Source organism: Gorilla gorilla, chromosome 6 (genome assembly GCF_029281585.2).
Source record: "Gorilla gorilla gorilla isolate KB3781 chromosome 6, NHGRI_mGorGor1-v2.1_pri, whole genome shotgun sequence".
In the NCBI taxonomy this organism is placed as follows: domain Eukaryota; kingdom Metazoa; phylum Chordata; class Mammalia; order Primates; family Hominidae; genus Gorilla; species Gorilla gorilla.
The window spans coordinates 153510332-153535758 of record NC_073230.2 but is presented as its reverse complement, the minus strand read 5'-3'; the positions used below and the strand labels follow the sequence as shown (position 1 = coordinate 153535758).

The 25427-nt window shown below is 36.7% G+C and overlaps 1 protein-coding gene across 5 annotated transcripts in view; it reads left to right on the top strand.

Moving 5' to 3' along the window:
* The window catches only part of TPK1 (thiamin pyrophosphokinase 1), a 391781-nt gene that overhangs the window by 245461 nt on the left and 120893 nt on the right, over positions 1-25427 (top strand). For all 5 annotated transcript variants that reach the window (XM_063708824.1, XM_063708825.1, XM_063708823.1 and 2 more), the window contains exon 7: positions 5788-5934. In XM_063708824.1, the coding sequence (XP_063564894.1) occupies positions 5788-5934 (147 nt within the window). The remainder of the gene's footprint in view (positions 1-5787; positions 5935-25427) is intronic.

The following is a 25427-nucleotide window of genomic DNA, read 5'->3' as shown; positions in this document are numbered from 1 at the left end:
TTCTTTCTTATGTAGATATCTAGTTTTCCCAACATCATTTATTGAAGAGACTACACTTTCTCCAATGTGTGTTCTTCACAATTTTGTTGCAAATCAATCGACTATAGATACGTGGGTTTATTTTGGAGCTCCCTATCCTATTGCATTGGTTGATGTATCTGTTTTTATGTCAGTATCATGCTGTTTTGATTACTATAGCATTGTAATATATTTTGAAATCTGGTAGTGTGATACCTCCAGCTTTATTCTTTTTATTGATTATTGCTTTGTCTATTTGGTGTCTTTTATGACTCCATATGAATTTTAGGAATTTTTTTTCTATTTCTGTGAAGAACTACATTGGAATTTTTATAGGGATTACATTGAATCTGTAGCATTGTGAGTAATATGGACATTTTAACAGTATTCTTCCAATTCAAGAACATGGGATATCTTTTATTTGTGTAATCTTTAATTTTTTATTAATGTTTTATAGTTTTTAGGATTCAGATCTTTCACTTATAATTTGATTAAATTTACTCCTAAGCATTTTTTGATCCTATTATTAATGGGATTGTTTTCTTCACTTCTTTTCAGATGGTTCATTGTTACTATATAGAAACTACTGATTTTTTATTTTGCACCCTAGAACTTTACTGAATTTATCAGTTTAAACCATTTTTTGGTAGCTTCTTTAGGATTTTCTGTGTATATTAATAAGATCATGACATCAACAAACAGATACAATTTCACTTCATCCTTTCCTGTTTGGATGCTTTTTATTTCTTTCTCTTGCCTAATTGCTCTGGCTAGGACTTTCAGGACTATGTTGAAGATACTTAATATGATTTTTATCTTCTTAAATTTGTTAGACTTGTTCCATGACCTAACATATGATCTATTCTGGAGAATGTTCCATGTGCACTTAAGAAGAGTGTGTCTTCTGTTGCTGTTGGATAGAATGTTCTGTATATGTCTTTTGGGTTCATTTGTGGTACTTTAATGTACAGTTCAAGTCCAGTGTTTTCTTATTGATTTTCTGTCTGGATGACCTGTCTAATGTTTCTAATGTTTAAAGTGGGGTATTGAAATCTCCTACTAGTATTGTGTTGAAGTCTTTGTCTCCTTTCAGATCTCTTAATGTTTACTTTATATATTTAGGTGCTCTAATGTTGGGTGGGCATATATTTACAATTGTTATATCCTCTTGATGAACTGATCCATTTGTCAGTATATTAGAATCTTCTTTGTCTATTTTTACTGTTTTTTGCCTAAAGTCTATTTTGTTTGTATTATGTACAGCTGCCCCTGCATTCTTTTTGTTTCCATTTTCATGGAATGTCTTTTTTATTCCTTCACCTTCAGCCTACGAGTGTCCTTTAAAGTAAAGCAAGTCTTTAAAGGACACTCATAGACTGAAAATGAAGGAATAAAAAAGGCATTCCATGTTGAGTCTTTAAAACAATATATTCAACCACTCTATGCTTTTTGATTGGAAAAGTTAATCCATTTACATTTAAATAATTATTGATAAGTGCAGACTTACTAGTGCCATTTTGTTCATTGTTTTCTGTAGAGCAATTGTTTTTTAGATCTTCTGTTCTTTTTTTCCTCTCGTGTTCTTCCTTTGTGGTTTGATGGCTCCCTGTAGTAGTATGCTTTAGATTTTTTCTTCTTATCTTTTGTGTATCTCTTATAGGATTTTGCTTTATGGTTACCCTGAGGCTTACATAAAACATCTTATACTTAAAACTGGCTATTTTAAATTGATAACAGCTTAATTTTGATCACATAACGCACACTACACATTTACTCTTCTACTTCCCACATTTTATGTTTTTAATGTCTTGCTTTATGTTTTTTATAATATATAATCACTTGAAAAATTATTAAAGCTGTAGTTTTGTTTTTGGTAATTTTGCCTTTTATCCTTTATACTAGAGGTATAATTGTTTACCCAGCACTGTTTCGTTGTTAGAGTGTATTGGATTTGACAATATACTTGCTTTTATACTTAAAGTTTTATACTTCCATATATTTTAATGTTACTAATTAGTATCCTCTTCTGCTTGAAGAACTCCCTTTGGCATTTCTTATAAGACAAGTCTAGTGATGATAAGCTCTCTCAGTTTTTGTTTGTCTGAGTAAGTGTTTATTACCTCTTCATTTTCAAAAGACAAGATTGCTGGGAGTAGTATTCTTGGTTGACAGAACAACCCCCATCTCCGTTCAGGATTTTGAATGTATCATTTAACTTCCTTCTGGCCTGCAATATTTCTGCTGAGAAATACACTGATACTTTTGTGGAGATTCCTTTACATGTGACAATTCACTTTTTCCTTGCTGCTTTCAACACCCTAACTTTTGACATTTTGACAGTGATGTGTCTTGGTGTGGGTCTTTTTTGGATTTATCTTATTTGATATATCATAGGCTTCTTGTATTTGCTTTCTATTTCCTTCCCCAGGCTGGGGATGTTTTCTGCCATTATTTCTTGAAATATATTTTCTGTTCTTTTCTCTTTCTCTTGTTCTTCTAGTACACTAATAATGTGTAAGTTGTTATACTTGGTGGTGTCCCATAAGTCTCTTAAGCTATCCTTACTTTTTTTCACTTGTCAGATATTGCTGAAGGATTAAGTAATAAAAGGACTGGGAATTGACCACTGAGTTTTGCTGTGTAGATGCCATGGATAATCATGTTTGATGGAGTAATAAAGGGTAGCAAACTTATCTCTTATCTGTATTACTATAATGATCTCTTTATATCTCCTGACTTTCCTTCTTGCCTTTCCACAGTTTATTCTCAACACACTCAGCATGGTGACTTTTTAAAATATATAGATCATATCAATCCTCAGCCCAAAATGGCCCCGATTTAATGTTAATAAAAACCAAGGACTTTACAATGACTTAACAAAGTTCTATACAAATCTAACACTTGCATTTTACCCTGATTTTTCCTACTTCTACTAATTTTTCATTTTGCTCTAGCAACTTAACTCCTAAAGCTCTTTGCCAATACCTGTAGCCATGGAGCATTGTCACTATATTACTATAGTCTGTTCTCTGAAACATCATCCCACCCCGTACTCTCCTGTGCCAGATAACACATATGTGGCTAATTCCCTCAACTTCTTTCAAGTCTTTGTCTACTTTATTACTTTTCCAGTGCAGCCTACTGTAGCTATCTTATTTAAAGTTGAAACATCCCCCCAACCAACATCTTTTATCTTCCTTTCTCCACTCTATTATTCTTTTTTAGCATTTACCACCTTTTTCACATTCTAACATATATTCATTTAAAAAAACCTTTTTATCGAGTGTATATTATCCTTCATTTGAATATTAACTCCATGAAGGCAGGGGCTTATGTATTTTTGCCAATATATCCTAAGTGTTTAGGATATTTCCTGGCACATGGTAAATGATCAACAAACACTGGTTGAATTTTTCTTGTCATTAGCTTGTAACTAAAGCTTTTAAAAGCATCAGATGTATGTCTGAGCTAATAAGTATGACGTGTTTGCTTTTTTTCAAAAGCTACTACCTGTTGGAATCATTTCCAAGTAAGAAAGTACCATTTTGTAGGAGTTAGGTGATGTTAACTCAGCCTAATAATTAGCTTCTTGCCTCTCTGGTTATTTATTCAGTTTTTCCTGAGTATTTATATGCTCAAGGGAAGCTCAGTAAATACCTCTTGTCTACTCTGTTGCAAACACTGTGCTAGCGGCTGTGATTCATAGGCCTCCTCTAGAAGGACAGATTCACAAGTATGTCAATGTTTATAACAAAGTGTGACTGGGTGATGTTAGAAATAAATGCACCGGGGTTTGGGTTCATGTAGAAAAGACACACTTGCAGTCTATAAATGGTCTATTTTAGATTGAACACTCTGTCCTCTTTCCGATATCTCTGTGAATATCAAATGTCCTACTTACAGCCAGAACTAAAGAACTGCAAAAATGATCCAAAGCCAATTCCTTTTCTGTCCCACCTGCAGCTTGCATTGATCCTCTAGTGTTTTTAATCAATCTTGCTAAATACTTCCTGTAGGGAAAATGAGTAGCGATGAGAAGTAATCTTGCTGCTACTTTCTTCTGAAAAATTTAATGATTGATTTACAGATATTGCCTATTCATCATGATATCCCATTGCAGAAGATGGGGATTAAATTTCAGTCTTAAAGGTTATGGGATCCCTCAAGGCTTAGAGTATAGTAATGAAAAATTGAGAACCTAGAAAGGGGATTTCAGATTCTGTATAGTGAATAAACTTTTATCAGGCCTTGCTTCTGATATGAATTTAGGATTATGTGGATAGGAATATGCCATGAGCTTTTTACTGCAGCCTTAGAACTTTCTCTATATTTCATATACAATTTCTTATTTATGTATTTCTCTTCAGTTTAAAGCAAATGCTGTAGTTTTTCTGAAGTCATAAATAATCTCTGGGCCTTTCCCAACTGGTCTGTAGAGGCCCTCTTAATAAGGCCTCCTAAACATAAATAGAAATCAGTTACCTAACTTGATATCACAAACAGAAGCCATCCCTTCGATAAGTCTATGTCTCATGGCTTACAAGTTAACTCTTTCCTCTGAATATTAACAGATGTCCTGGAAATTGCCTGTGTATTTGGAGTAATACATACTCCCTAGAGTACATGGTCTTTCTGAGCCACAAAACCTAATTCTTTGAATTCTAAAAAGATCTCCAAGGAGAATAATAGATCCTTTAGATGTATGGTTTGCCTGGTTTCTGTTTCTTTTTTTCTTTTTTGTGAGACGGAGTCTCACTCTGTCGCCCAGGCTGGAGTGCAGTGGCGCAATCTCGGCTAACCGCAACCTCTGCCTCCCGGGTTCAAGTGATTCTCCTGCCTCAGCCTCCCCAGTAGCTGGGACTACAGGTGCGCACCACCACGTGGGCCCAGCTAATTTTTGTATTTTTAGTAGAGACGGGGTTTCATCATGTTGGCCAGGATGATCTCGATGTCTTGACCTCGTGATCCGCCCGCCTCGGCCTCCCAAAGTGCTGGGATTACAGGCGTGAGCCACCGCGCCCGGCCTGCCTGGTTTCTTTGATTTTTAATTTTTGATGTTCCTGGGTACATACTAGATGTATATATTTCTGGGGAACATACAGATATTTTAGTACAGGCGTGCAGTGTGTAATAATCACATCATGGAAACTGGGGTATCCATCCCCTGAAGCATTTATCCTTTGTGTTACAAACAATCCAGTTATAATCTTTTAGCTATTGGTTTGCCTGTCTTAAAATATTTTAAGCTTAACGTGAAGCATGTTACCCTTAGTAAAAATTCCCATTCTTCTTACATTCTGATAAGGTCACAGATAGGAAACTCATTTCAGAACTTGGTTCTTCTCTATAATTTACTTTTAATGCTGTTATGGAACCCCATTTTGAATATACATTCCCACAGTATGGCAATTAATCTATTTCTTCTTTAGGCTAATGAGTCTTTTCTTGCAATGTCTTCATTTATTCATTCATCAAACTGTTGAACATCTTGTATGTAAAGCACTTTGCAAAATCACTGGTATAACCATTGAACCAGAGAAACACCACATTTGGCTTCATGACCTGATACCACCTATTTCTCTAGGAGTTGAATAGGTTCTGTTGGTGCTTGATTAACAGGTTATTATTCTAAAGTCATGCCATCTTTATGGATCACACATTAAGCCTTTTTAATGTATTATTTTAAAACTTAAACACCAATATTCTGTATTTTTACTTTTTTTTTATATGTGACTCTATGTGACTCCCAGTTTTACCTTCCTTGCTTAGGTTGATGTGATCGTGACACTGGGAGGCCTTGCTGGGCGTTTTGACCAGATTATGGCATCTGTGAATACCTTGTTCCAAGCGACTCACATCACTCCTTTTCCAATTATAATAATCCAAGAGGAATCGCTGATCTACCTGCTCCAACCAGTAAGTCCAAAGTGAATATAATGTGAGCCCTTTCCTTCACAAAGCTTCTATCACTTGAGTAGACTAGAAGAAAACATTGGCCCTGCTTGGGTCTTCGAACTGTGAGTGGAATTGAACATGTGTGCTTTCTTGTGGCCACTTTAGTTTTGCCTCAGGTCACTGTCCAGCAAAAATGTAGAGGAGAATCCTGAAAGTTTTCATTTTATTGTGTCTAAAAAACAAGAGAAAGTGTTGTAACTCTGAGTTGACTAATAATTAAATTGAGCACTTTTGCGTTTTGAACAGCTGAATGTGAATGACATTTGAGAAAAACCTCAATAGAGGAAACACAAGGCTTGGCAAATGTTGCTAATGTAATTCTTACGTATTTTGAGTGTTGTCATTAGCATTGGATATAACTGGAAACTGGGTTTGATTTCGTTAGGCACTTAAAAGACAGTCTTTAGCTTTTACTATTCATAAGTTGCCTGGTGATTAGTTTCTCTATCTCAGAATAATTTTTAATGATGTCTTTCTTTTTTTTTTTTTTTTTTATTATACTTTAAGTTTTAGGGTACATGTGCACATTGTGCAGGTTAGTTACATATGTATACATGTGCCATTCTGGTGCGCTGCACCCACTAACTCGTCATCTAGCATTAGGTATATCTCCCAATGCTATCCCTCCCCCCTCCCCCACCCCACAACAGTCCCCAGAGTGTGATATTCCCCTTCCTGTGTCCATGTGATCTCATTGTTCAATTCCCACCTATGAGTGAGAATATGCGGTGTTTGGTTTTTTGTTCTTGCGATAGTTTACTGAGAATGATGGTTTCCAATTTCATCCATGTCCCTACAAAGGACATGAACTCATCATTTTTTATGGCTGCATAGTATTCCATGGTGTATATGTGCCACATTTTCTTAATCCAGTCTGTCACTGATGGACATTTGGGTTGGTTCCAAGTCTTTGCTATTGTGAATAATGCCGCAATAAACATACGTGTGCATGTGTCTTTATAGCAGCATGATTTATAGTCCTTTGGGTATATACCCAGTAATGGGATGGCTGGGTCAAATGGTATTTCTAGTTCTAGATCCCTGAGGAATCGCCACACTGACTTCCACAATGGTTGAACTAGTTTACAGTCCCACCAACAGTGTAAAAGTGTTCCTATTTCTCCACATCCTCTCCAGCACCTGTTGTTTCCTGACTTTTTAATGATTGCCATTCTAACTGGTGTGAGATGATATCTCATAGTGGTTTTGATTTGCATTTCTCTGATGGCCAGTGATGATGAGCATTTTTTCATGTGTTTTTTGGCTGCATAAATGTCTTCTTTTGAGAAGTGTCTGTTCATGTCCTTCGCCCACTTTTTGATGGGGTTGTTTGTTTTTTTCTTGTAAATTTGTTTGAGTTCATTGTAGATTCTGGATATTAGCCCTTTGTCAGATGAGTAGGTTGCGAAAATTTTCTCCCATGTTGTAGGTTGCCTGTTCACTCTGATGGTAGTTTCTTTTGCTGTGCAGAAGCTCTTTAGTTTAATTAGATGCCATTTGTCAATTTTGTCTTTTGTTGCCATTGCTTTTGGCGTTTTGGACATGAAGTCCATAGCCCATGCCTATGTCCTGAATGGTAATGCCTAGGTTTTCTTCTAGGGTTTTTATGGTTTTAGGTCTAATGTTTAAATCTTTAATCCATCTTGAATTGATTTTTGTATAAGGTGTAAGGAAGGGATCCAGTTTCAGCTTTCTACATATGGCTAGCCAGTTTTCCCAGCACCATTTATTAAATAGGGAATCCTTTCCCCATTGCTTGTTTTTCTCAGGTTTGTCAAAGATCAGATAGTTGTAGGTATGCAGCATTATTTCTGAGGGCTCTGTTCTGTTCCATTGATCTATATCTCTGAGATATAGATTAATGATGTCTTTCATTTCCAGTGATAAACATTAACGACATTTTCTCTCAATGTAGTGCATAGAACAGAATTCTTACTAAACAAACAAATTTTATGAGATTTATTGGTGGATTTCAGTTTTAAAATATCATTTGGTAACCTTTTTTTAAAAAGATAGTGGACAGTACTTTCCATTTTTGCCTTTCATTGTGGTCTACTACTTATATTTTGCTGCTACCCTGTTGCTACCCACCATCTATAGCCTGGCATTACTAGAAATTGTAGTTTGGTTAATAGGGTGTGTTTAGTGCACGTTCACTATTCTTTAGCCAGTTTTGCATTTTTTTCCTGGATCTTTGCGTGTCCTAGCCATGTTGCTTTCTGGATAAATATGGAAGGGGAGAAGAAGAATTCAGATTTCAAACTATACTATCCATTTATTTCGTCAACCGTTACAGACTGCCTTCTACATATTCGTTGCATTGCATAGCAATTAAGGATAAAAATAAATAGTTGCATGTGATCTTTGCTCTCCAGATTAAGTGCAATGAAAGATCCATTATACAAATGTAATCACAATGCAATGTTGAAAGATTAGTACCAAAAAATGAAATAATAGAAAACTGGGGCATGTGTGTAGTAAGAAAAGTCTTCACAGAGGCATTCACATTGTATTCACTCAATTAATTCAACAAACGTTTACTGAGTACCTGCTATTTGCCAGGCTCCTTTCTAGGGATAGAGCAGTTAACAATACAAACAGAAATCCTTTCATGCAATGTACCTTCTACTAAGCTTACAATTCAACAGAATCTTCAAGGATGAGTAGATTCTTGCTGTGGAAGATGATGGGAAAGTTATTTAATTCAAGAAGAGCCAGGGAAGAAACATGGAGATGCAGGATATGTTATAGGATTTGCAGGTAATTCTGTGCAGCTAAAATATGGGCTGTGCAGCTACAATATGGGCTGTGGTATGGAACAATGCCAGAAGATAAGATAGAAAACTAATTGGGATACTGATTGTGAAGAGCTTTAAATTCCACACAATGGAATGTGAACTTCTTTTTGCCATAGGTTTTGGAAGGTCATTAAAAGATTTTGGTTAGCAGTACAGATATGCTTTTTAGATTTATTATCAATTTATATGTTTGTTAAATACCCATAGACTCCCAACAGCTTCTGAAGTTTGAAACTTACTACTATTATGAAGCAATGAGCTTTGTTGTATTGCACTGAATTGATGGTATGACTGCTAAAGTATTCAGTCATAACTTGTCTCTGTATAGATGCTCTGGTCAATATATTACTAGTTAAAGATGCAGTACAATACTTTTTAAAATCATAATTGGCAGATTCACTGATAGAAAAAGCCACATCTAAAATATGAATTCTACATTAAGGTATTTTTACTGTTTTGGGTTTCTGTATTTTCCCTATAATTGGTATAATTATGAGCTTTCTGAAATGCATTTGGCTTGGGATTCATTGGATTTTCTTCCATCTATAGATTGTTGTCTGTCATCATTTCTGGAAAACTCTCAATCATTATGTTTTCAAATATTGCCCTATTCTTTTTCTCTTTTCTTCTGTACCTCCAATTAAATGTATTTAAGATCCTCTACTTGTGTCATATGTATCTCAGCACTTTCATATTTTCTATGTCTTAATCTCTCTGGGCTTCATTTTGAAGTTCTTCACCACCTCTGTGTTCTGTTCACTGTCCCGCTTCAGCTCTACCTATCTGCCGCTAGACTCACCCTCTGCGTTTTTAATTCCTGCCATGATTATTCTTTCTTACACGCTTGCCCTTTACTCACATTTTCAAGGGGCTCTTTCTTAAAACATAATTATCAAACTGGTTTTATAGTCTAGAATAATTCTAATGTAAGCCAGCTGCCTTTTGTGTTCACTTTTGCTTTCATATTTCGTGACCTCAATTCCTTCTCTGTTTTATGATTTTTGGTGGAACCTCACATTTCTGAGAACTTTAAGTGTGGGAATTATTTGAGGCGTTGGTTAAAAGTAAATCCAAGGAGAATTTACGTTTGCTTTTGCCTGGCTGCTGAGTGGACTTGTAGCCCAGTTCTGTGGGAGCACTAACTACTTAGGACATTTTGTCTGAGACTATTTTGGACCACGTTGTCAGTGTAGACTCTGAATGTAACACCACTGAGAATGTGATGTCTGGTTACCAATGCTCAGGGGAGACTTTTCTCATCTTCTCAGTTATGGAGTGCCGAAGTTTGGTTGGCCACTTTTCCTGTCAGACCAGTGGGAGTGTTATTCATATTCATTTTGATATTTCAGATCTCTGCTTTATGTGGTACAGCATCCTTTTAGATGTCAACCTTGGGCAGGCCGTGGGCTTTGTCTTCTGACAACCTTCCCTAGTTGGGGGCTTTAGAAACTGAAGCTCAGGTTCATCTGATTTGCTAAACACTCTCCAGATGAAAGTTAGCCTTGGCCTTCTTTTTAATATCAAAATGTAGTTTTTGGCTTCTGGACAAAATTCTTTTTTCTTTCCTTTTCTTTCTTTCTTTTTTTTTTTTTTTTTGGAGACAGAGTCTCCCTCTGTTGCCCAGGCTGGAGTGCAGTGGCGTGATCTAGGCTTACTGCAGCCTCTGCCTCCTAGAATTCTTTTTTTTTAAAAGATACATTTGATGCATTTTAGAAGATTGTCTTAATTTTTTTTTTAGTATTTGTATTGTTTTCAGTTGGCCAGGGCACTAATCTATCATATTGCCTCTGTACCTCAGTTACTTCCCATCCCGCTGTCTATGTTGCAGTAATGATCAACTCCAGATCTGAGAGGCTTTCCAAGATTAGGTTTATTAAGGTTTTTTTTCTTATTAATAGAATATCTGATGTGGCTTGAGAGGCATCCCACATTTTATATCTAAGCTAACTGGAACACATTGCTGAAGCAGGGAAACTGGTTGCTAGAATGTGGCACCACGTTTTTTACAGGCCAGGCCTGCCTATAACCTGTGTCACCTTCTGCAGGAATGAAGTTCTGCCGCCGCCCCAGCCCAACTGCAAAGGCAGTCTAGGAAATGAAGCTTGTGGGCCCAGGAAGAGGAAACACTGACTTACAAAGCAATTCTTTCTCAAACTGCCAGACATGGATATCTTGAAAGAAATTCTGGAATCATGACCCTACATCACTTATAGGAATGTAACATACAATGTGTTAGGCTTTAGTTAGTTATTAAGGTGGAATCCCCAGTTCTCTAAAGTGGTAAACATGTTAAGGGTACCTGCATAGCCAAATCCCCAAATATAATGCAATGTAGATTCTCTCTGTGATAATTTTGATTTTGTGTCATTGGAATAACTACAAAATTACCTTATCCTAATGAAGTAATTATTACATAGTGTGGTGCAAAAAGCTCATGCAAGATTACACTCTCTGTTCTTTAAGGGAGTGACAATGGCAGGCACAGGCTTCCACCTGTGGGGTTAGCAGTGCAGCCTTTGCTCGTCTTGGCCACTCTGTTCTAGGGAGTTCTTTATCGAGACACAGCCTGGCTCTCTGCTTTTCTATCACTTTTAGTAAGGGAATAGCAAGAAAATTAGTAACACAAATGCGTATGTTGAAGTGAATATGTTTGGGGGTTTAAGGTGTGGATGGATCTCATGTGATCCACCATATTGGTTACAAGTTTTAATTGTATACCCATGAATGGGATTAATACTAAAAATCAGTTAAAAACTACTAGAGACCGGGTGTGGTGGCTCATGCCTATAATCCCAGCACTTTGGGAGGCCAACATGGGCCTGTCACCTGAGGTCAGGAGTTTGAGACCAGCCTGACCAACATGGTGAAACCCTGTCTCTACTAAAAATACAAAATTAGCCAGGCGTGGTGGTGCATGCCTGTAATCCCAGCTACTTGGAAGGCTGAAGCAGGAGAATTGCTTGAACATGGGAGGTGGAGGTTGCAGTGAGCTGAGATTGCGCCACTGTGCTCTAACCTGGGCAACAAGAGCAAAACTTCATCTCAAAAAACAAAAAAACAAACTACTATAAAATTACTGCACAGAAGCATTTACATCCTAGAAATGAGACTTGCACCACTGGGGCTGAACTGGCTCTGTCAGGTGTTACTTCATATAACTGCATTATTAATATATGTGATACATGCACTAAATGTGCTTATACATTACATGGTGTGCATACTTTGGGGAAGGTATTCAGAATGGACATCTACAGCAGACTGTTCATTATTTTTAGAACATACAGTCACAGTCCGGATGGGCAGGAGAAATGTTATAAATTTAAACTGAAATCATTTAAAAATATTGCAAAAGTAGGCTTAAGAAAATGTCTCATGTGCTTTAGCGCCAAATAAAGAATGACTTTAAAACTCTAAATTTTTAAATTTTTTTAAATTAAAGTTAACATATAGTTGTTGAGGAGGAAGATAATACTGATACTTTTACAAGAAGCATCTCATCTGAGCCTTATAACAATACTGGGAGAAAAGCAGGATAATATGGTCACACAGTGAAGTGTTTTGTCTCAACACTTTTTCCACAGCATTACATTTCCTCCTTCATGGGGTTAATGGACTAAGATGCAAATAATAAACTCTTGAAACAAGTCACAGCCCATAGGCTAGTAATTGTCCATAAGCAGTGTGTAACTGATGGCCAGTTGGTGTATGCATGTGTATATATAAATATATGTGTGTGTGTGTATATGTGTACATATATGTTTTTTCCACTATGATATTATTTTCAAGTAAAATAAATCTTGGATGCACTTTAAGGATCTACCTCATCTTGTTGCTGTATCCTTAAGGAAAAATGACTTTCTGAAGTTTTATAATAAAATTTACATCTAACAATAATCTTTCATCATTTAAGCAGACTAAGTGATTTAGCATTAAGCTTTGCTAAAGTATGTTAAAAGTGGTAAAAATTCAATATAAATGTTAATTATTATGAGTGTTAGATTTGAGCCTAGAGTGTTCCAGAATTTTTTTTCAATTAGATGATCTAAAATTAAAGATAATAGTAGGAGGAATAAGTCATCTTACAGCAACTGTTTATCTGATAATTTTTTTAGTCTAGTAACTTGGTAAGAGAGCTTGTGTTATATCTGCTACACTAATTTTAATTGGCTAGAATAGTCCTAGTCCCTGGAACCAGAATGCATTTTTCTTGATCTTTTTAAAAAAGCCTATCCTCATATCATCTTAGTCTTTCTGTGATGTTCTGTGTTTCTTTTGGAGTGTTTACATATAAGACTGTCATGAGACTAGGTTGTGTAAATAAGTAATTATCTTCCATTCATTAAGATTATTTTAGTCACTTCGGACTGACCTATATGTCATAGTAGCAATTCACTTAAAGTGTATAGTTGTTTCAGTCTAAAGTCTGTGTTCTCTTTTCAGTCCCCTCTCTGTGGTGTATTTTTATTAGTTATAAATTGAATTTTAAAACAAGGATACAATGAGGTAGTTCCAGTTAAAATGAATATGGGAAGGTGTTTGGAATTTTTTTAGCTGGTTGTTTTTTTTAGCATGTAAGGTTTTTCATATTGTATTTTTGGCATATTTCACTTACTATGGGTCAAAATGTCATTATGAGTGAAAACCTTGGTAGGTAGCATTTACTTTGTAGGAATGTTCAATTTGCCATTCGAAAAATAGAAAATTCAAAATAGGATGCATAAGAGTCCCTTCCTTTAAATAAACATCCTTCTTTTACTTCCAAAAATGTGTTGTTGATAAGACATCATCACCTTTTATGAGGAGGGGATGCTATGAAATAGATGACAGACATTTCAGATATGAAACATCGCTGATGTCAGTAACTAGTTAGGCCATCTTCCTGCTGAAGAGTCAGGTGCTCAGAGCCATGTTTATCATGCTGCCTGTGCGGAGTGTGGATGGCTCTAGGTTTCACATACATACTTTCTCATTTTCTGGTCCTGTGCTTCTCAGGAGTACAGAAACATTAGCTTCTGTACACTGAGCATAAATTATCTTTTATCTCCAAGTTTTATGGCAGTTTGTAATACAAGTTAATAGGATTTATAACCAAGAAATGAGATGTCCAAGAGTTAATAAGGCATGGCTTTTACATTATCCTAAACCTTGCTCGGTGATTCCTGCTCAGGATTCCAGTATCTGATATAGAAGAAGGTGGCACAGAGCAGACTTCTGTCAGTTTTTATCTCACTTGAGCAAACTTGCAAATATGTTGTAAATATTCCTTCTCATCATTTTAGTCATGCTTTACTGCTGCTTGTTTTTTTTTTCTCTTTCACCAGATCAATTATTTACTATATAATGTCCTAACATTATTTACATTATACATTTGTAATGCTGGTAATGAATATGATAAAATATGCTGAGAGTTTGATAGAAGCTGAATATTCATGATATAAATTTGCTATGCCTGGTGGTTTCTGCTGAGAACTGGGCGTTTGGGTCGGTCTACCCTTGTGTGCACATGTCCAGCACAACCTCATCAGTGATAACATCAAAGAAGTGATTCTCAGCGTCATTTTGAGTAGGCAACAGAGAGTTCTCAATTCTAGACAACACTGAAATCTTCCCACACTATTTATTACCCGTTTTAATTCCCTTCTTTGGAATAATCATTATTATTTTATTCTTCCTCTGTATCTTTCATGTAATTTTTATTGTTGCTTGGCCTTTTAGAATTCCTAGTATAAACTACATAGTGTCACAGAACTATTAAATATGTATTATTAAATATAATAAACTATTAAATAGTGTGAATAGTTTAAAGCTTTAGAGATCATTTTATAGATGAGCAATTTCAGAGACATTTATGTGATCTGCCCAAGGTTATATGCGGTGTTTCTTTGGTAGGTGATTGATACTGAAATTGAAAAAGATCTGATGCAGTAAGAGTCTGAAAAAGGACCACTAGGCATTTCATACCAGAAATGCCCTGTTACACTGACCTTCCCAACCTCCCTCTGCCTTCCAAAAGGCGCATTGTGAATACCTGTTCCTACCTGGCCTACACCCACCTCAGCTTGTTGCCCTGGGAAAGTTTTGCCACTCAGGGTTCAACGCCTGGCCGAAATACTCTTTACCTTCAAATTGTGTCCTTGCCTAGCTCTGTCCTTTCTTTGGCTTGTTTGCTCTGCCATGCCATGCAGCAGGTTCTTCTTCACATGGAATACACACAGACACATCTTCGCTAAGCCTCCTCTTCTTTTCCCTCTCTTCAATTGTTGCCCGGCTTTCTAGGGAACAATTTTCAATACTCATTCTCTCCTTCTTCTCTTTCCCCTTTCTTTTGTGTTGTTTCCTCCTCCTCTACATGACATTTTAAAAAATAACACAAAAACCTATCCTGTTGTAGTATGTGTTAATCTCATACATATAAGCAGGAAAACCTTGTATTTTAGTATGAAATAAGACAATAAAATTCCAGAGCTATACAGTTCTCATTTTTTAAGTGCCCTAGTGTTCCCTTTAAATGTCCATAGAAAATTTTCCTCTATGGTTTTATCCATGTTTAATTAAACTAATTTTCATTTAAGAAGTTAAACTACACACTTGTCTTTACCTTGTAGCTATTGTTGTCTGTTTTGTTGATTCACAGAGTAGGATACTTCAAAAACAAACATTCAGTAAATACCTATGATGTGTTAGACACTGTGGTAGGCATTCAGAGTACAGAAATAAAAGGCACTGCCTTTGTTCTGCTGCTCACAGTTTAGTACAAGAGACAGAATAAATATTAAAATTCAGAAATATGTATGAGAAAACACTGGGAGCTAGGGGGATGGCAGGAATAAAGCATCTTACCCAGACAGGACACAGGGCCGGTGGTCCCCAACCCTAATACCTGCCACTCACCCACGCAGCATGCAGGCTCTTTGACCTTAAAGAAGCCTTTCACTGAGAAAGATTTATAGGAAGATATCCATCAGCAAAAACTTAAGGTGATCCCTCAGTGATTCCAAAGCAGTATAGGAGGAAATACCGAATTCAATCTTCATGGAAACTGTTTGAAAACTTACGTGAACATTGGCCTTTCCTTTCAACCATGAGTGATGGAGAATCAGTTTTGGAGACTTGAATAGTTTCTAAGAGATGATATCAAGACTCCATATGTGATATGGAGATGATATCTGAACTCAAGACTGCTAAGAAGTCAGGCAAAGAAAGGAATAGTGACATTTAATGTGGAAGGAATATAAAGCAAGAGAACTTGGCACATTTGGGGAACAGCAAATTGCTGGATCACGGGGAGCCATTGGAGGTGCAGCTGGAGGGAAGCAGGGTCTAGAGCATGAGGGCTTGCTTGAATCCCCAGGAAGATGGTCTCTATATTGAGAATAAAGGTCAGGTTTTAAGGGTTTTTTTAATCAAAGGAGTGGCATTTGATTGACATTTTAGAAAGTTTAATTTGGTGGGAGTATAGATTGTTTATTGAGGAAATAGAGGCCAACCAATTCTCTTGGAAATCCAAGGAACAAATGGTGAGTAAACTTAAGTAAACATGAGAGTGAAGGAAAGATGATGGAGTTTGTTGGGATGTGTGCTCAGAAGTCTTCATCGTAGAAATGCAGAGGGAGGAGTCGGTATAATAACTGCATCCTGCATTAGGGAACTGGGTGCTGTTCTTCTTTGAGATAGAGCAAATGGGAAGAGCAGATCAAAATGGGAAGATCAGTTGACTCTGGGATATAAAGAGAAAGATCTATCTTTGGAACCAAATGGAATTGCCTAAAAGGATATATGCTCTGGCCTGGAGGTATACCTTGAAAATTGTCAATATGTAAAAAGGCAAAAGAGTGATGAGCTTGGATATCAAGAATAAATAGGATACAATGGATTTGGCAGCCAGGAAGAAATTTGATAAGGTAGAAAGCCAGGAAGAAATTTTGATACGTTTTTATGGCACAATATGGGTAGAAACTATATTACTATGAGTTGAGTATTAAATGGGAAGGGCAGTTGAAATACATTTGTTTTCTTTTGTATTATTGTTTACCCTTTTTTGTTGTTCCCTTATAGAAGTTGATTTTTTTGTGCTAAACTGGGAACTAATAATGGCTTATAAAACTGTTTTGGTGAGACCATTTTTCCAAGTTAAAAACAAAACCATGGCACACGTATTTGGGATTTTGCCTTTGTATCTTGCGCAGCATGACTGAGAGCTGCCATGCTGCATGTTTGTAAAGTGCTGCAGGTGTTCATGGACACTAATTATACCAGCATACACTGGAGAAGTACTTTTCACCCTACTTTTAACCAATATTTTCTTCCAGAAAAAAGAAAAAGAATCTGCTGGCCCAAACCCCAGCTCCACATCTCTTATAAACCCTTCGACACTTCTTCTACTTGAACATCTGTGGTATGGGGCTAAGGCATGGTGGAACTCTGTGTCAAACCTTTTAGACTCCTTTTCTGGTCTAGGGAAAACTGGTCTTAACATTCCACAAGTACTCTTTTCTCTGGTTTTTTGAACTCACTGTACACTTTCAAAAATATTTTTAAGTCATTCTTGTCTTTTAAAACCCTACTCAAAATTTTTGTCTTCTATGGAGCATTTCCAAATAAACCCTCTAAACCTCCTTCATCTGGATCATTTTTATCATCTTTTGTCTTCATTCCGGCTGCTATAACAAAATACCATAAACTTGGTTTTATAAACAACAAATTCATCTCTCATGTTTATGGAGATTGGGAAGTCCAAGATCAAGACGCCAGTAGATTCAGTGTCTGGTGAGGGCCCCTTGGCTGGTTGGCTCTTTCTTACTGTGTTCTTCCATGGCGGAAGGGGCAACTAAGCTCTCTAGGGCCTCTTTTTTAAAGGTACTAATCCCATTCATGAGGGCTCTGCCCTCATTACTAAATTGCCTCCCTAAGGCTCTACCTCTTAATACTATCACATTGGTGATTAGGTTTCAACAGATGAATTGGGAGGCAAGTGCGTGAGGAACATGAGGAACAACCAAGCACTTTAAAAAAATTTTTTTTTTCTCCTTTGGGCCTCAAATACTCTAAACCTAAAACAAAATTTATTGAGTTATAACTTTTCTTGTTTCTGAACTTTAAAAAACATATAATTGCATATTTTGATAAAAGATGAAATAACAATTTTCACAGTTTAATGCTAGCCAAGTCTAAATAAATAGGAAGTTTTAGATAATCTAAATGCATTATTCCATTACCAGAAGCATCCAGTATTGCCTCCTCTTATAAAATGTGGGCTGCCTGGACATCCCTGGTTAAGAGTCAGAGGCTATAACTTGCTCCACTTATTTCACATTTGACATTTGCCTTTTCCTTGTATTTTGGGTGCTTACTTGGGGCAGTAATTGTTTCTTTTGGTGGTTGGTAGCATGTTACTGCTGGACAGATACATGCAGATAATGGTGGTGGTGGTGGTGGTGGTGGTGGTGGTGGTGGGCTTTAAAGCAACCTAGATATGATGATGTTTTAAGGGGAAAGGAGTGAAACACTACCCTGATACCTGCCTCTCACCCACACAGCATAGAGGTTCCTTGACCTTAGAGAAGTCTTTCACCAAGGAAGATTTATAGAAAGGTGTTCATCAGCAAAAACCTATTGTGAGCCTCAGTGATTTCAAAGCAGTAAGGGAGGAAATATCAAATTCAATCTTCATGGAAATTGTTTAAAAACTTATGTGTACATTGGCCTTTCATTTTCAACCATGAGTGACAGAGAATCAGTTTGGAGACTTGATGCAATCCATAAGAGTGTTGTGTGCAGGTGCAACAATAGAAAAGATGGCATCAGCATTTGTCTGAGCTCTGTCACCATAATTTATCATAATCCAATTCTAGGTAAAGTAATGGAATATTGGATGCAGGATGTCATCTTTTCCTTTATCCCCCCTCCCACAGTCCTCTGTGGCAAGGACACTGGTACACTGTGTCATGTATACTTAGTTCAATTGAGCATTGCTGCAGCATCTTCCTTTGATTGAAAACAAAAGGTTGCCAATGCAGTTATCAATGAACTGTGAAGTGATTTGAGTGTTACCAGCAGGGAAATGAAATGAGCCTCTGGGAAGAAGATTGGCATAAGTGAAAGTTTCTATATAAAGAGCTCCATACAGCTCCAGCTGGGTTGTTCTAGTTCTCGGCCAATTAAGGTTTTTTCCTCCAAATGTGGGAGAATTTTCATCTTACTTGTTCTGAAAGTAATCAAAACTAAAAGTGAAGAAAAGTGGAAAATTTTACAAAGAAAGTTAAGCTGGGACAGGTGGGGCTGGAGGGTATTTATTCAGACCATACATTTACCCTAGATATTTTGAAGCTCTTTCAAGGAATTGTATAAGATGTCTCCCTCCCCAACAATACATACATATACATAGAACACATGTAATATATAAGTACACACACACACCACACAGTTTTACTAAGAAAAAGGAAAGTAAGGATTCTAGATCTCAGGTCTATTGAGAAGGATTTGTTGGGTTTTTTTTTTGTTTGTTTTTTGTTTTTTTTTTTGAAAACTAGTATGTGTGTCTTTTAAAAGCTCTAACTAATTCTTCATAACTTTGTTATTATCTGAATTATGATACTTGACTTAGATATATACAGAATAGTATACCAGTGGAATTTTTTTAAGAAGTTTCAGACTCTGAAAGCAGGTTAGCAGGATTTAACCTAAGGTGATAGACACACACAGAAAGAGAAACTTACTTTGAATAAACATAGAAGAGGAGAGGTATTCCCAATTTCATATTGTTTTCTGAATCAGACTGAGAAACTGCTTATAAAATATTAAGTAGATTCGATAGTCTAAACATTGAAGATATACTGAATATTAATATACTAAATCTCTTGACCACCGTGCATGATTTATGAAATATCCTCTCTATCCAAAAGGATGGAAAATTAAAAAACAATAACATTTTTACTTATATACTGAACACTTTTGTACACTTAATACTTTTACAGTTTATGAACTACCTTCATCATCATCTCATTTGCTTCTCCCAGCAGCCCTTTTAAGTAAGCAGGCTAGGTACATTTTTCCTACTTCTGAGATGAAGAAACTATGCATAGAACAACATAGTGAATCCATGGCAAATCCATCAACAATCTAGGAATTTTCTGAATGCTACTTCTATACCTTTTCTTTATGAGAATCCACAGTTACTCTCTAAATGTTATTGGATACATATGGAAGGCTCCAAAAGGATTAAGAAAAAAATAACCAGTTTTACATATTTTCTACGCACTATGAGGTTCACCTAGGAGTAAGCATTTGTATTAGTCTGTTCTCACACTGCTAATAAAGACGTACCCAAGACTGGGTAATTTATAAAGAAAAAGAGGTTTAATGGACTCACAGTTCCGCATGGCTGGGGAGGCCTCACAATCATGGCAGAAGGTGAAAGGGGAGCAAAAGCACATCTGACATGGTGGCAGGGAAGAGAGAGTGTGCAGAGGAACTGCCCTTTATAAAACCATCAGATCTCGTGAGATTTAATCAGTATCACAAGAACAGCATGGGAAAAACCTGCCCCCATGATTCGTTTACCTCCCACTGGGTCCCTCTCACAATACATGGGAATTATGGGAGCTAAAATTCAAGATGAGATTTGAGTGGGGACATATCCATATCAGCATTGAAATAATCTATATGGCTTTTTTCTCCCCAATCAATTTTTTAATTATGAAAATTATCATACATACAGAATTTTTTTTTTTGAGATGGAGTCTCACTCTGTTGCCAGGCTGGAGTGCAGTGGTGCAATCTTGGCTCACTGCAACCTCCGCCTCCCGGTTTCAAGCTATCCTCCTGCCTCAGTCTCCCAATTAGCTGGGACCATAGGCATGTACCATCACACCTGGCTAATTAAAAAAAAATTTTGTTTACAAGTAGGGCCTTGCTAGATTGTCTAGTCTGGTCTTGAACTGCTGGCCTCAAGCAATCCTCCCACCTTGATTTCTCAAAGCACTGGGATTACAAGTGTGAGCCACTGCACCCAGTTACCTGCCACCTTCTATTGCATGTAGATAAATTTCTAAATAGAAAGAAAGGAATAGATGTAATCAGTTTTCTTATCAAGAAGGAAGAATATTCTGTTTTAGCTGAGATAGTGTTGATGAGGAACTGGATTGCTTCCTCTGTGGAAAAAGGCATGATGACAGAGGACCCCCAAAATTGATTCATTGTGGAAACATTGGCCTTTCCAATTGTCTTATGACAGTAAGCCAATTTTATCCCTAGTAGGAGTCCTCAAGGTAAAAGGCACAGAGTATAGAACATTGGTCTCATTTTATCAGGCAAGTTTAACATACAAAAATGTTGCTCAAGGGACAGTGGAGGAGGATTGATTTTCTCCTGAGTGATGCTAGCCTATTAAGAAGTGGGCACTCTCTGAAATTTTGGTAATAGTAATTGAAAGCTATGAAAGGATCTTAACATTTTTTTCTGAGCTTATTTCATACTATATAGTATTTCCAGGAGCAGAGAAAGCCATATGAAAATAAAAGGCATTGAACAATTTTTAAAATGTATTCATTCGATCAAAATATTATTAAGGACTTATTTGTATCAGGCACTTTGCTGGATTGAAGGTGGAAAATTTATTCTCAAAGAGCTAACCGTCTCTTCACTAAATATAACAACGCTATAGAATGAGATTTTTAAAAAAAACAGCATTGCAAGTATGTAGAGAATATTATGGGAGCCCAGAGAAGCAGCACATGCCATGCCACAGACTGGCGTAGGAAGGATTCCTGGAGGAGGGCGTTCCTGAGCCTGCCTCAAAATAGGCAGAAGAATCAGTGTTACCAAGAGGGAAGGGATCAGGAGACCACTAGAGGGGACAAGATGAGCAAAATGTGTGCAGTTAAGACACTGCACAGTTTATTTGGGAGAACTGTTGAAAACCTGTTGTGTCTCGGAGAGAAAAGGAGATGGTGGTAGATAAAGGTGGGCAGAGAAGCAATTAGATATCAGCTCCTGTGCCAGGGAAAGATTTTGGATTTTATCTTTTAGAGTTTAAAGAGATTCTTAACTTTTCTGGCTCATAAACCCATTTGAGAATGTGATAAAAACTGTCAACCTTCTCTCCATAAAACTGTACCTTTATAAACGCACTTAAAATTTTAAATATTATCTGAGGAGTTTATAGAAGCCCTGAGCCTGTCTATCCATGGACTTCCCCTTGGGAACCAGCTATTTCAGACAAATTCTTACATACCTCATTGTCCTATAAGTTAGCATGGAGAGGGTTTAGTGATATTCATAGATAGGAGCTTCACATTTAGTTATCAATAACAATTATCAAACGTGGGGAGCAGCCAGGCTCTTCATTCATAATGAAAATAGTGATCATGGCTAATGCTGACAGAGTCTCACCATGTGTCCAGCGCCATGCTGAGTGATTATGTATATTAACTTGTTTGTTTTTGTTTTTTGTTAACTTGTATAACAAGCTCACAACAATTCTGTAAAGTAGCTATTCTTATTTTTCCAATATCTCAGGTGAAAAAACATAAGCACAAGGTATTATTTACAGCTAGCAAGGTGCAGAGATGGCATATACCCGGCATTCTGGTCACACAGGCACTGTTTCATGCCCTTAATTGCTACATTATCCTCTCCCTGAGAAAAACAAATTGAAGCAGTTTCTAATGACAAGAGCCTAGACCAATTGGCCATAGATACAACTCAGTATGCAGATCTTACGTTGTGTTCATTGAACTTACATCTTAGATGTACAGATTGCTGCCCTTGAAAGCACTAGTTCATTGTGGCTACATTCATGACAGAACTTTGAATAGGTTAAATGTGGCTTTAAGATTATTAGCAGCAACACTTAATACTGCATGTCATCCAGGTTGTCTTAAAGAATTTTATTTCTAAAGCTAAATAGTGTATAATTTTTAAAAAATTATCCTTAACATACACTTCATTTAAAACAATTTATGAAACCAGCTCTAACTAGAACTTAGCATAAAATGATGTGCAACATTAATAAATCGATGCTCAAAATTTCATTCTCTGTTCCTTTTATCTACAATGCTTTTTACTTGAAAATGTGCATTTATACCCCAAAAAAGAAGCTACATGAACATCTCAATAGATGTAGAAAAAGCATTTAACAAAATTTGGCATCTGTTCATGTTAAAAACTCTTAAAAAATAAGTATAGAAGTGAAAAACAAGTTTATTGCAACAGGGCTCTTCTAGAAAGGAACTAGACACAAAGAAAGGGAAGCATTCATAACTGAAATGGAACTAGGAGACTGTATATCATATTTAATTAGAGCATAGATATTTCATAGGCGAGAGTATGAAGAAGCAACATGGCGTCACAATCCAGTGGTTTGTTAGGGCTGGAAATTTTAAATTCCTTCATACAAGTTTAGGTGTTCTGGGGCTTCTGACTCTGAGTGGGAAGTTTGAGGCTTGACTGTGGTGGTATACTGACTGCCAATCCTGAGGAACTCTGTCAGTCTCAGTGTCTTCATTTGTAAGACTGAAATGATTCACATTAATTTCATGAAAATTAAAATGTTTAGGGCCATGCATATAAAATTACTATTGTGTTTTGCTTTTGTTTGGTTTCTTTACTTTGGGCTTCTAGTGGAAATAGTTGCATTAATCATGCTCCTTATTTCATGGCACGTTATCATCACTGATCACTTTGTTTCATTGTTTGGTTTGGATTTGCTGATTATTTTTTCTGTCGTTCTCTAGATTTCCTTTACATTACATAGGAAACCATAATAATATATCATTTTATCTTTTTGTTTGTATGTGATTTGCAAAATATATTTTGTTTTTATGACTTTTTAAAGATATTTTTATACATAGCAAACCATTCTACTATAAAGACACATGCACATGTATGTTTATTGCAGCACTGTTCACAATAGCAAAGACTTGGAAACAACCCAAATGCTCATCAATGACAGACTGGATCAAGAAAATGTGGCACATATACACCATGGAATACTATGCAGCCATAAAAAAGGATGAGTTCATGTCCTTTGCAAGGACGTGGATGACGCTGGAAACCATCATTCTCAGCAAACTAACACAAGTACAGAAAACAAAACACCGCATGTTCTCACTCATAGGTGGGAGTTGAACAATGAGAACACATGGACACAGGGAGGGGAACATCACACACTGGGGCTTGTCAGGGGGTGGGGCGCTAGGGGTGGGAGAGCATTAGGAGAAATACCTAATGTAGATGACGGGTTGATGGGTGCCCCAAACCACCATGGCACATGTATACCTATGTAGCAAACCTGCACATGTATCCTATAACTTAAAGTATAATTTAAAAACCGTAACTACAGTGCCATTATTACACCTAAATAAAGTTAAAAATCATTACTTAATATGGTAAAATATAGTGTTTATGTTTTCTCCATTGTTTGTTATGTTTTCTCCATAGTTTGAAAACATAGTTTATTATGTTTTCTCCATAGTTTGTTATTTGAACAGGGATCCAAACAACATCCACACGTTGCAATTGGCTATTTCTTTAAAATCCATTTTAATCTATAAGTCTCTCTGTCTCCATTTTTTCTTCTTCTTCTCCTTCATCTTCTTCTTTTTCTCCTTTAACTTTTTTTTTGAAAAAACATTGTCATTTGTTCTATGGAGTTTTCCAAAATCTGAACTGATTTTATGGCACTATGTCACTTAATAATTTCTGTTTCCTCTGTATCTTTGTAATTAATTCTAAAGCTGTAATCAGAACAGTTAAAAAATGTTTGTGGGGGAAGTTCTGATATAGGTGGTGATATGGTTTGGCTCTGTGTCCCCGCCATTCAATCTCACCTTGAATTGAAATAATCCCATGTGTCAAGGGTGGGACCAGGTGGATATAATTGAATCATGGGGGCAGTTAATGCTGTTCTCCTAATAGTGAGTGAGTTTTTACAAGATCTGATAGTTTTATAAGTGGCTTTTTCTCCTTTGCGTGGCGCTTCTTCTTGCCACCATGTGAAGGATGTTTGCTTCCACTTCCACCATGATTGTTAAGTTTTCTGAGGCCTAACTGGCCATGTGGAACTGTGAGTCAACTAAACCTCTTTCCTTTATAAATTACCCAGTATCAGACAGTTCTTTATAGCAGCATGAGAATGGACTAACATGATAAATTGGTCCCAGGAGTGGGGCGCTGCTGTAAAGATACCTGGAAATGTGGAAGCAACTTTAGAACTGGGTAATAGGCAGAGGTTGGAACAGTTTGGAGGGCTCAGGAGAAGACAGGAAAATGTGGGAAAGTTTGGAGCTCCCTAGAGACTTATTGAATGGCGTTGACCAAAATGCTGATAATGATATGGACCATGAAATCCAGGCTGCGGTGGTCTCAGATGGAGATGAAGAACTTGTAGGCAGATATAAGAATTGTTAACGTGTACCCCTGTAGGAAACAACTTTATTAGCTCGAGTGCAGTAGTTATGTGCAGGTCCTTTTGCCTTTAGTTTTACAGATTCTATTCATTTCCAAAGTTAGGTCAGTACCTTTCTTACCCCATACAATGAGGTTGTTCCATATATTTGTAATACAATTAGATTTTCTTGTCACAGTCTACATTCTTTGCCGAGATCCTCCAACTTTCTAAATGATTTTTTAAAATTTGAATACAATAACGTTCACTCT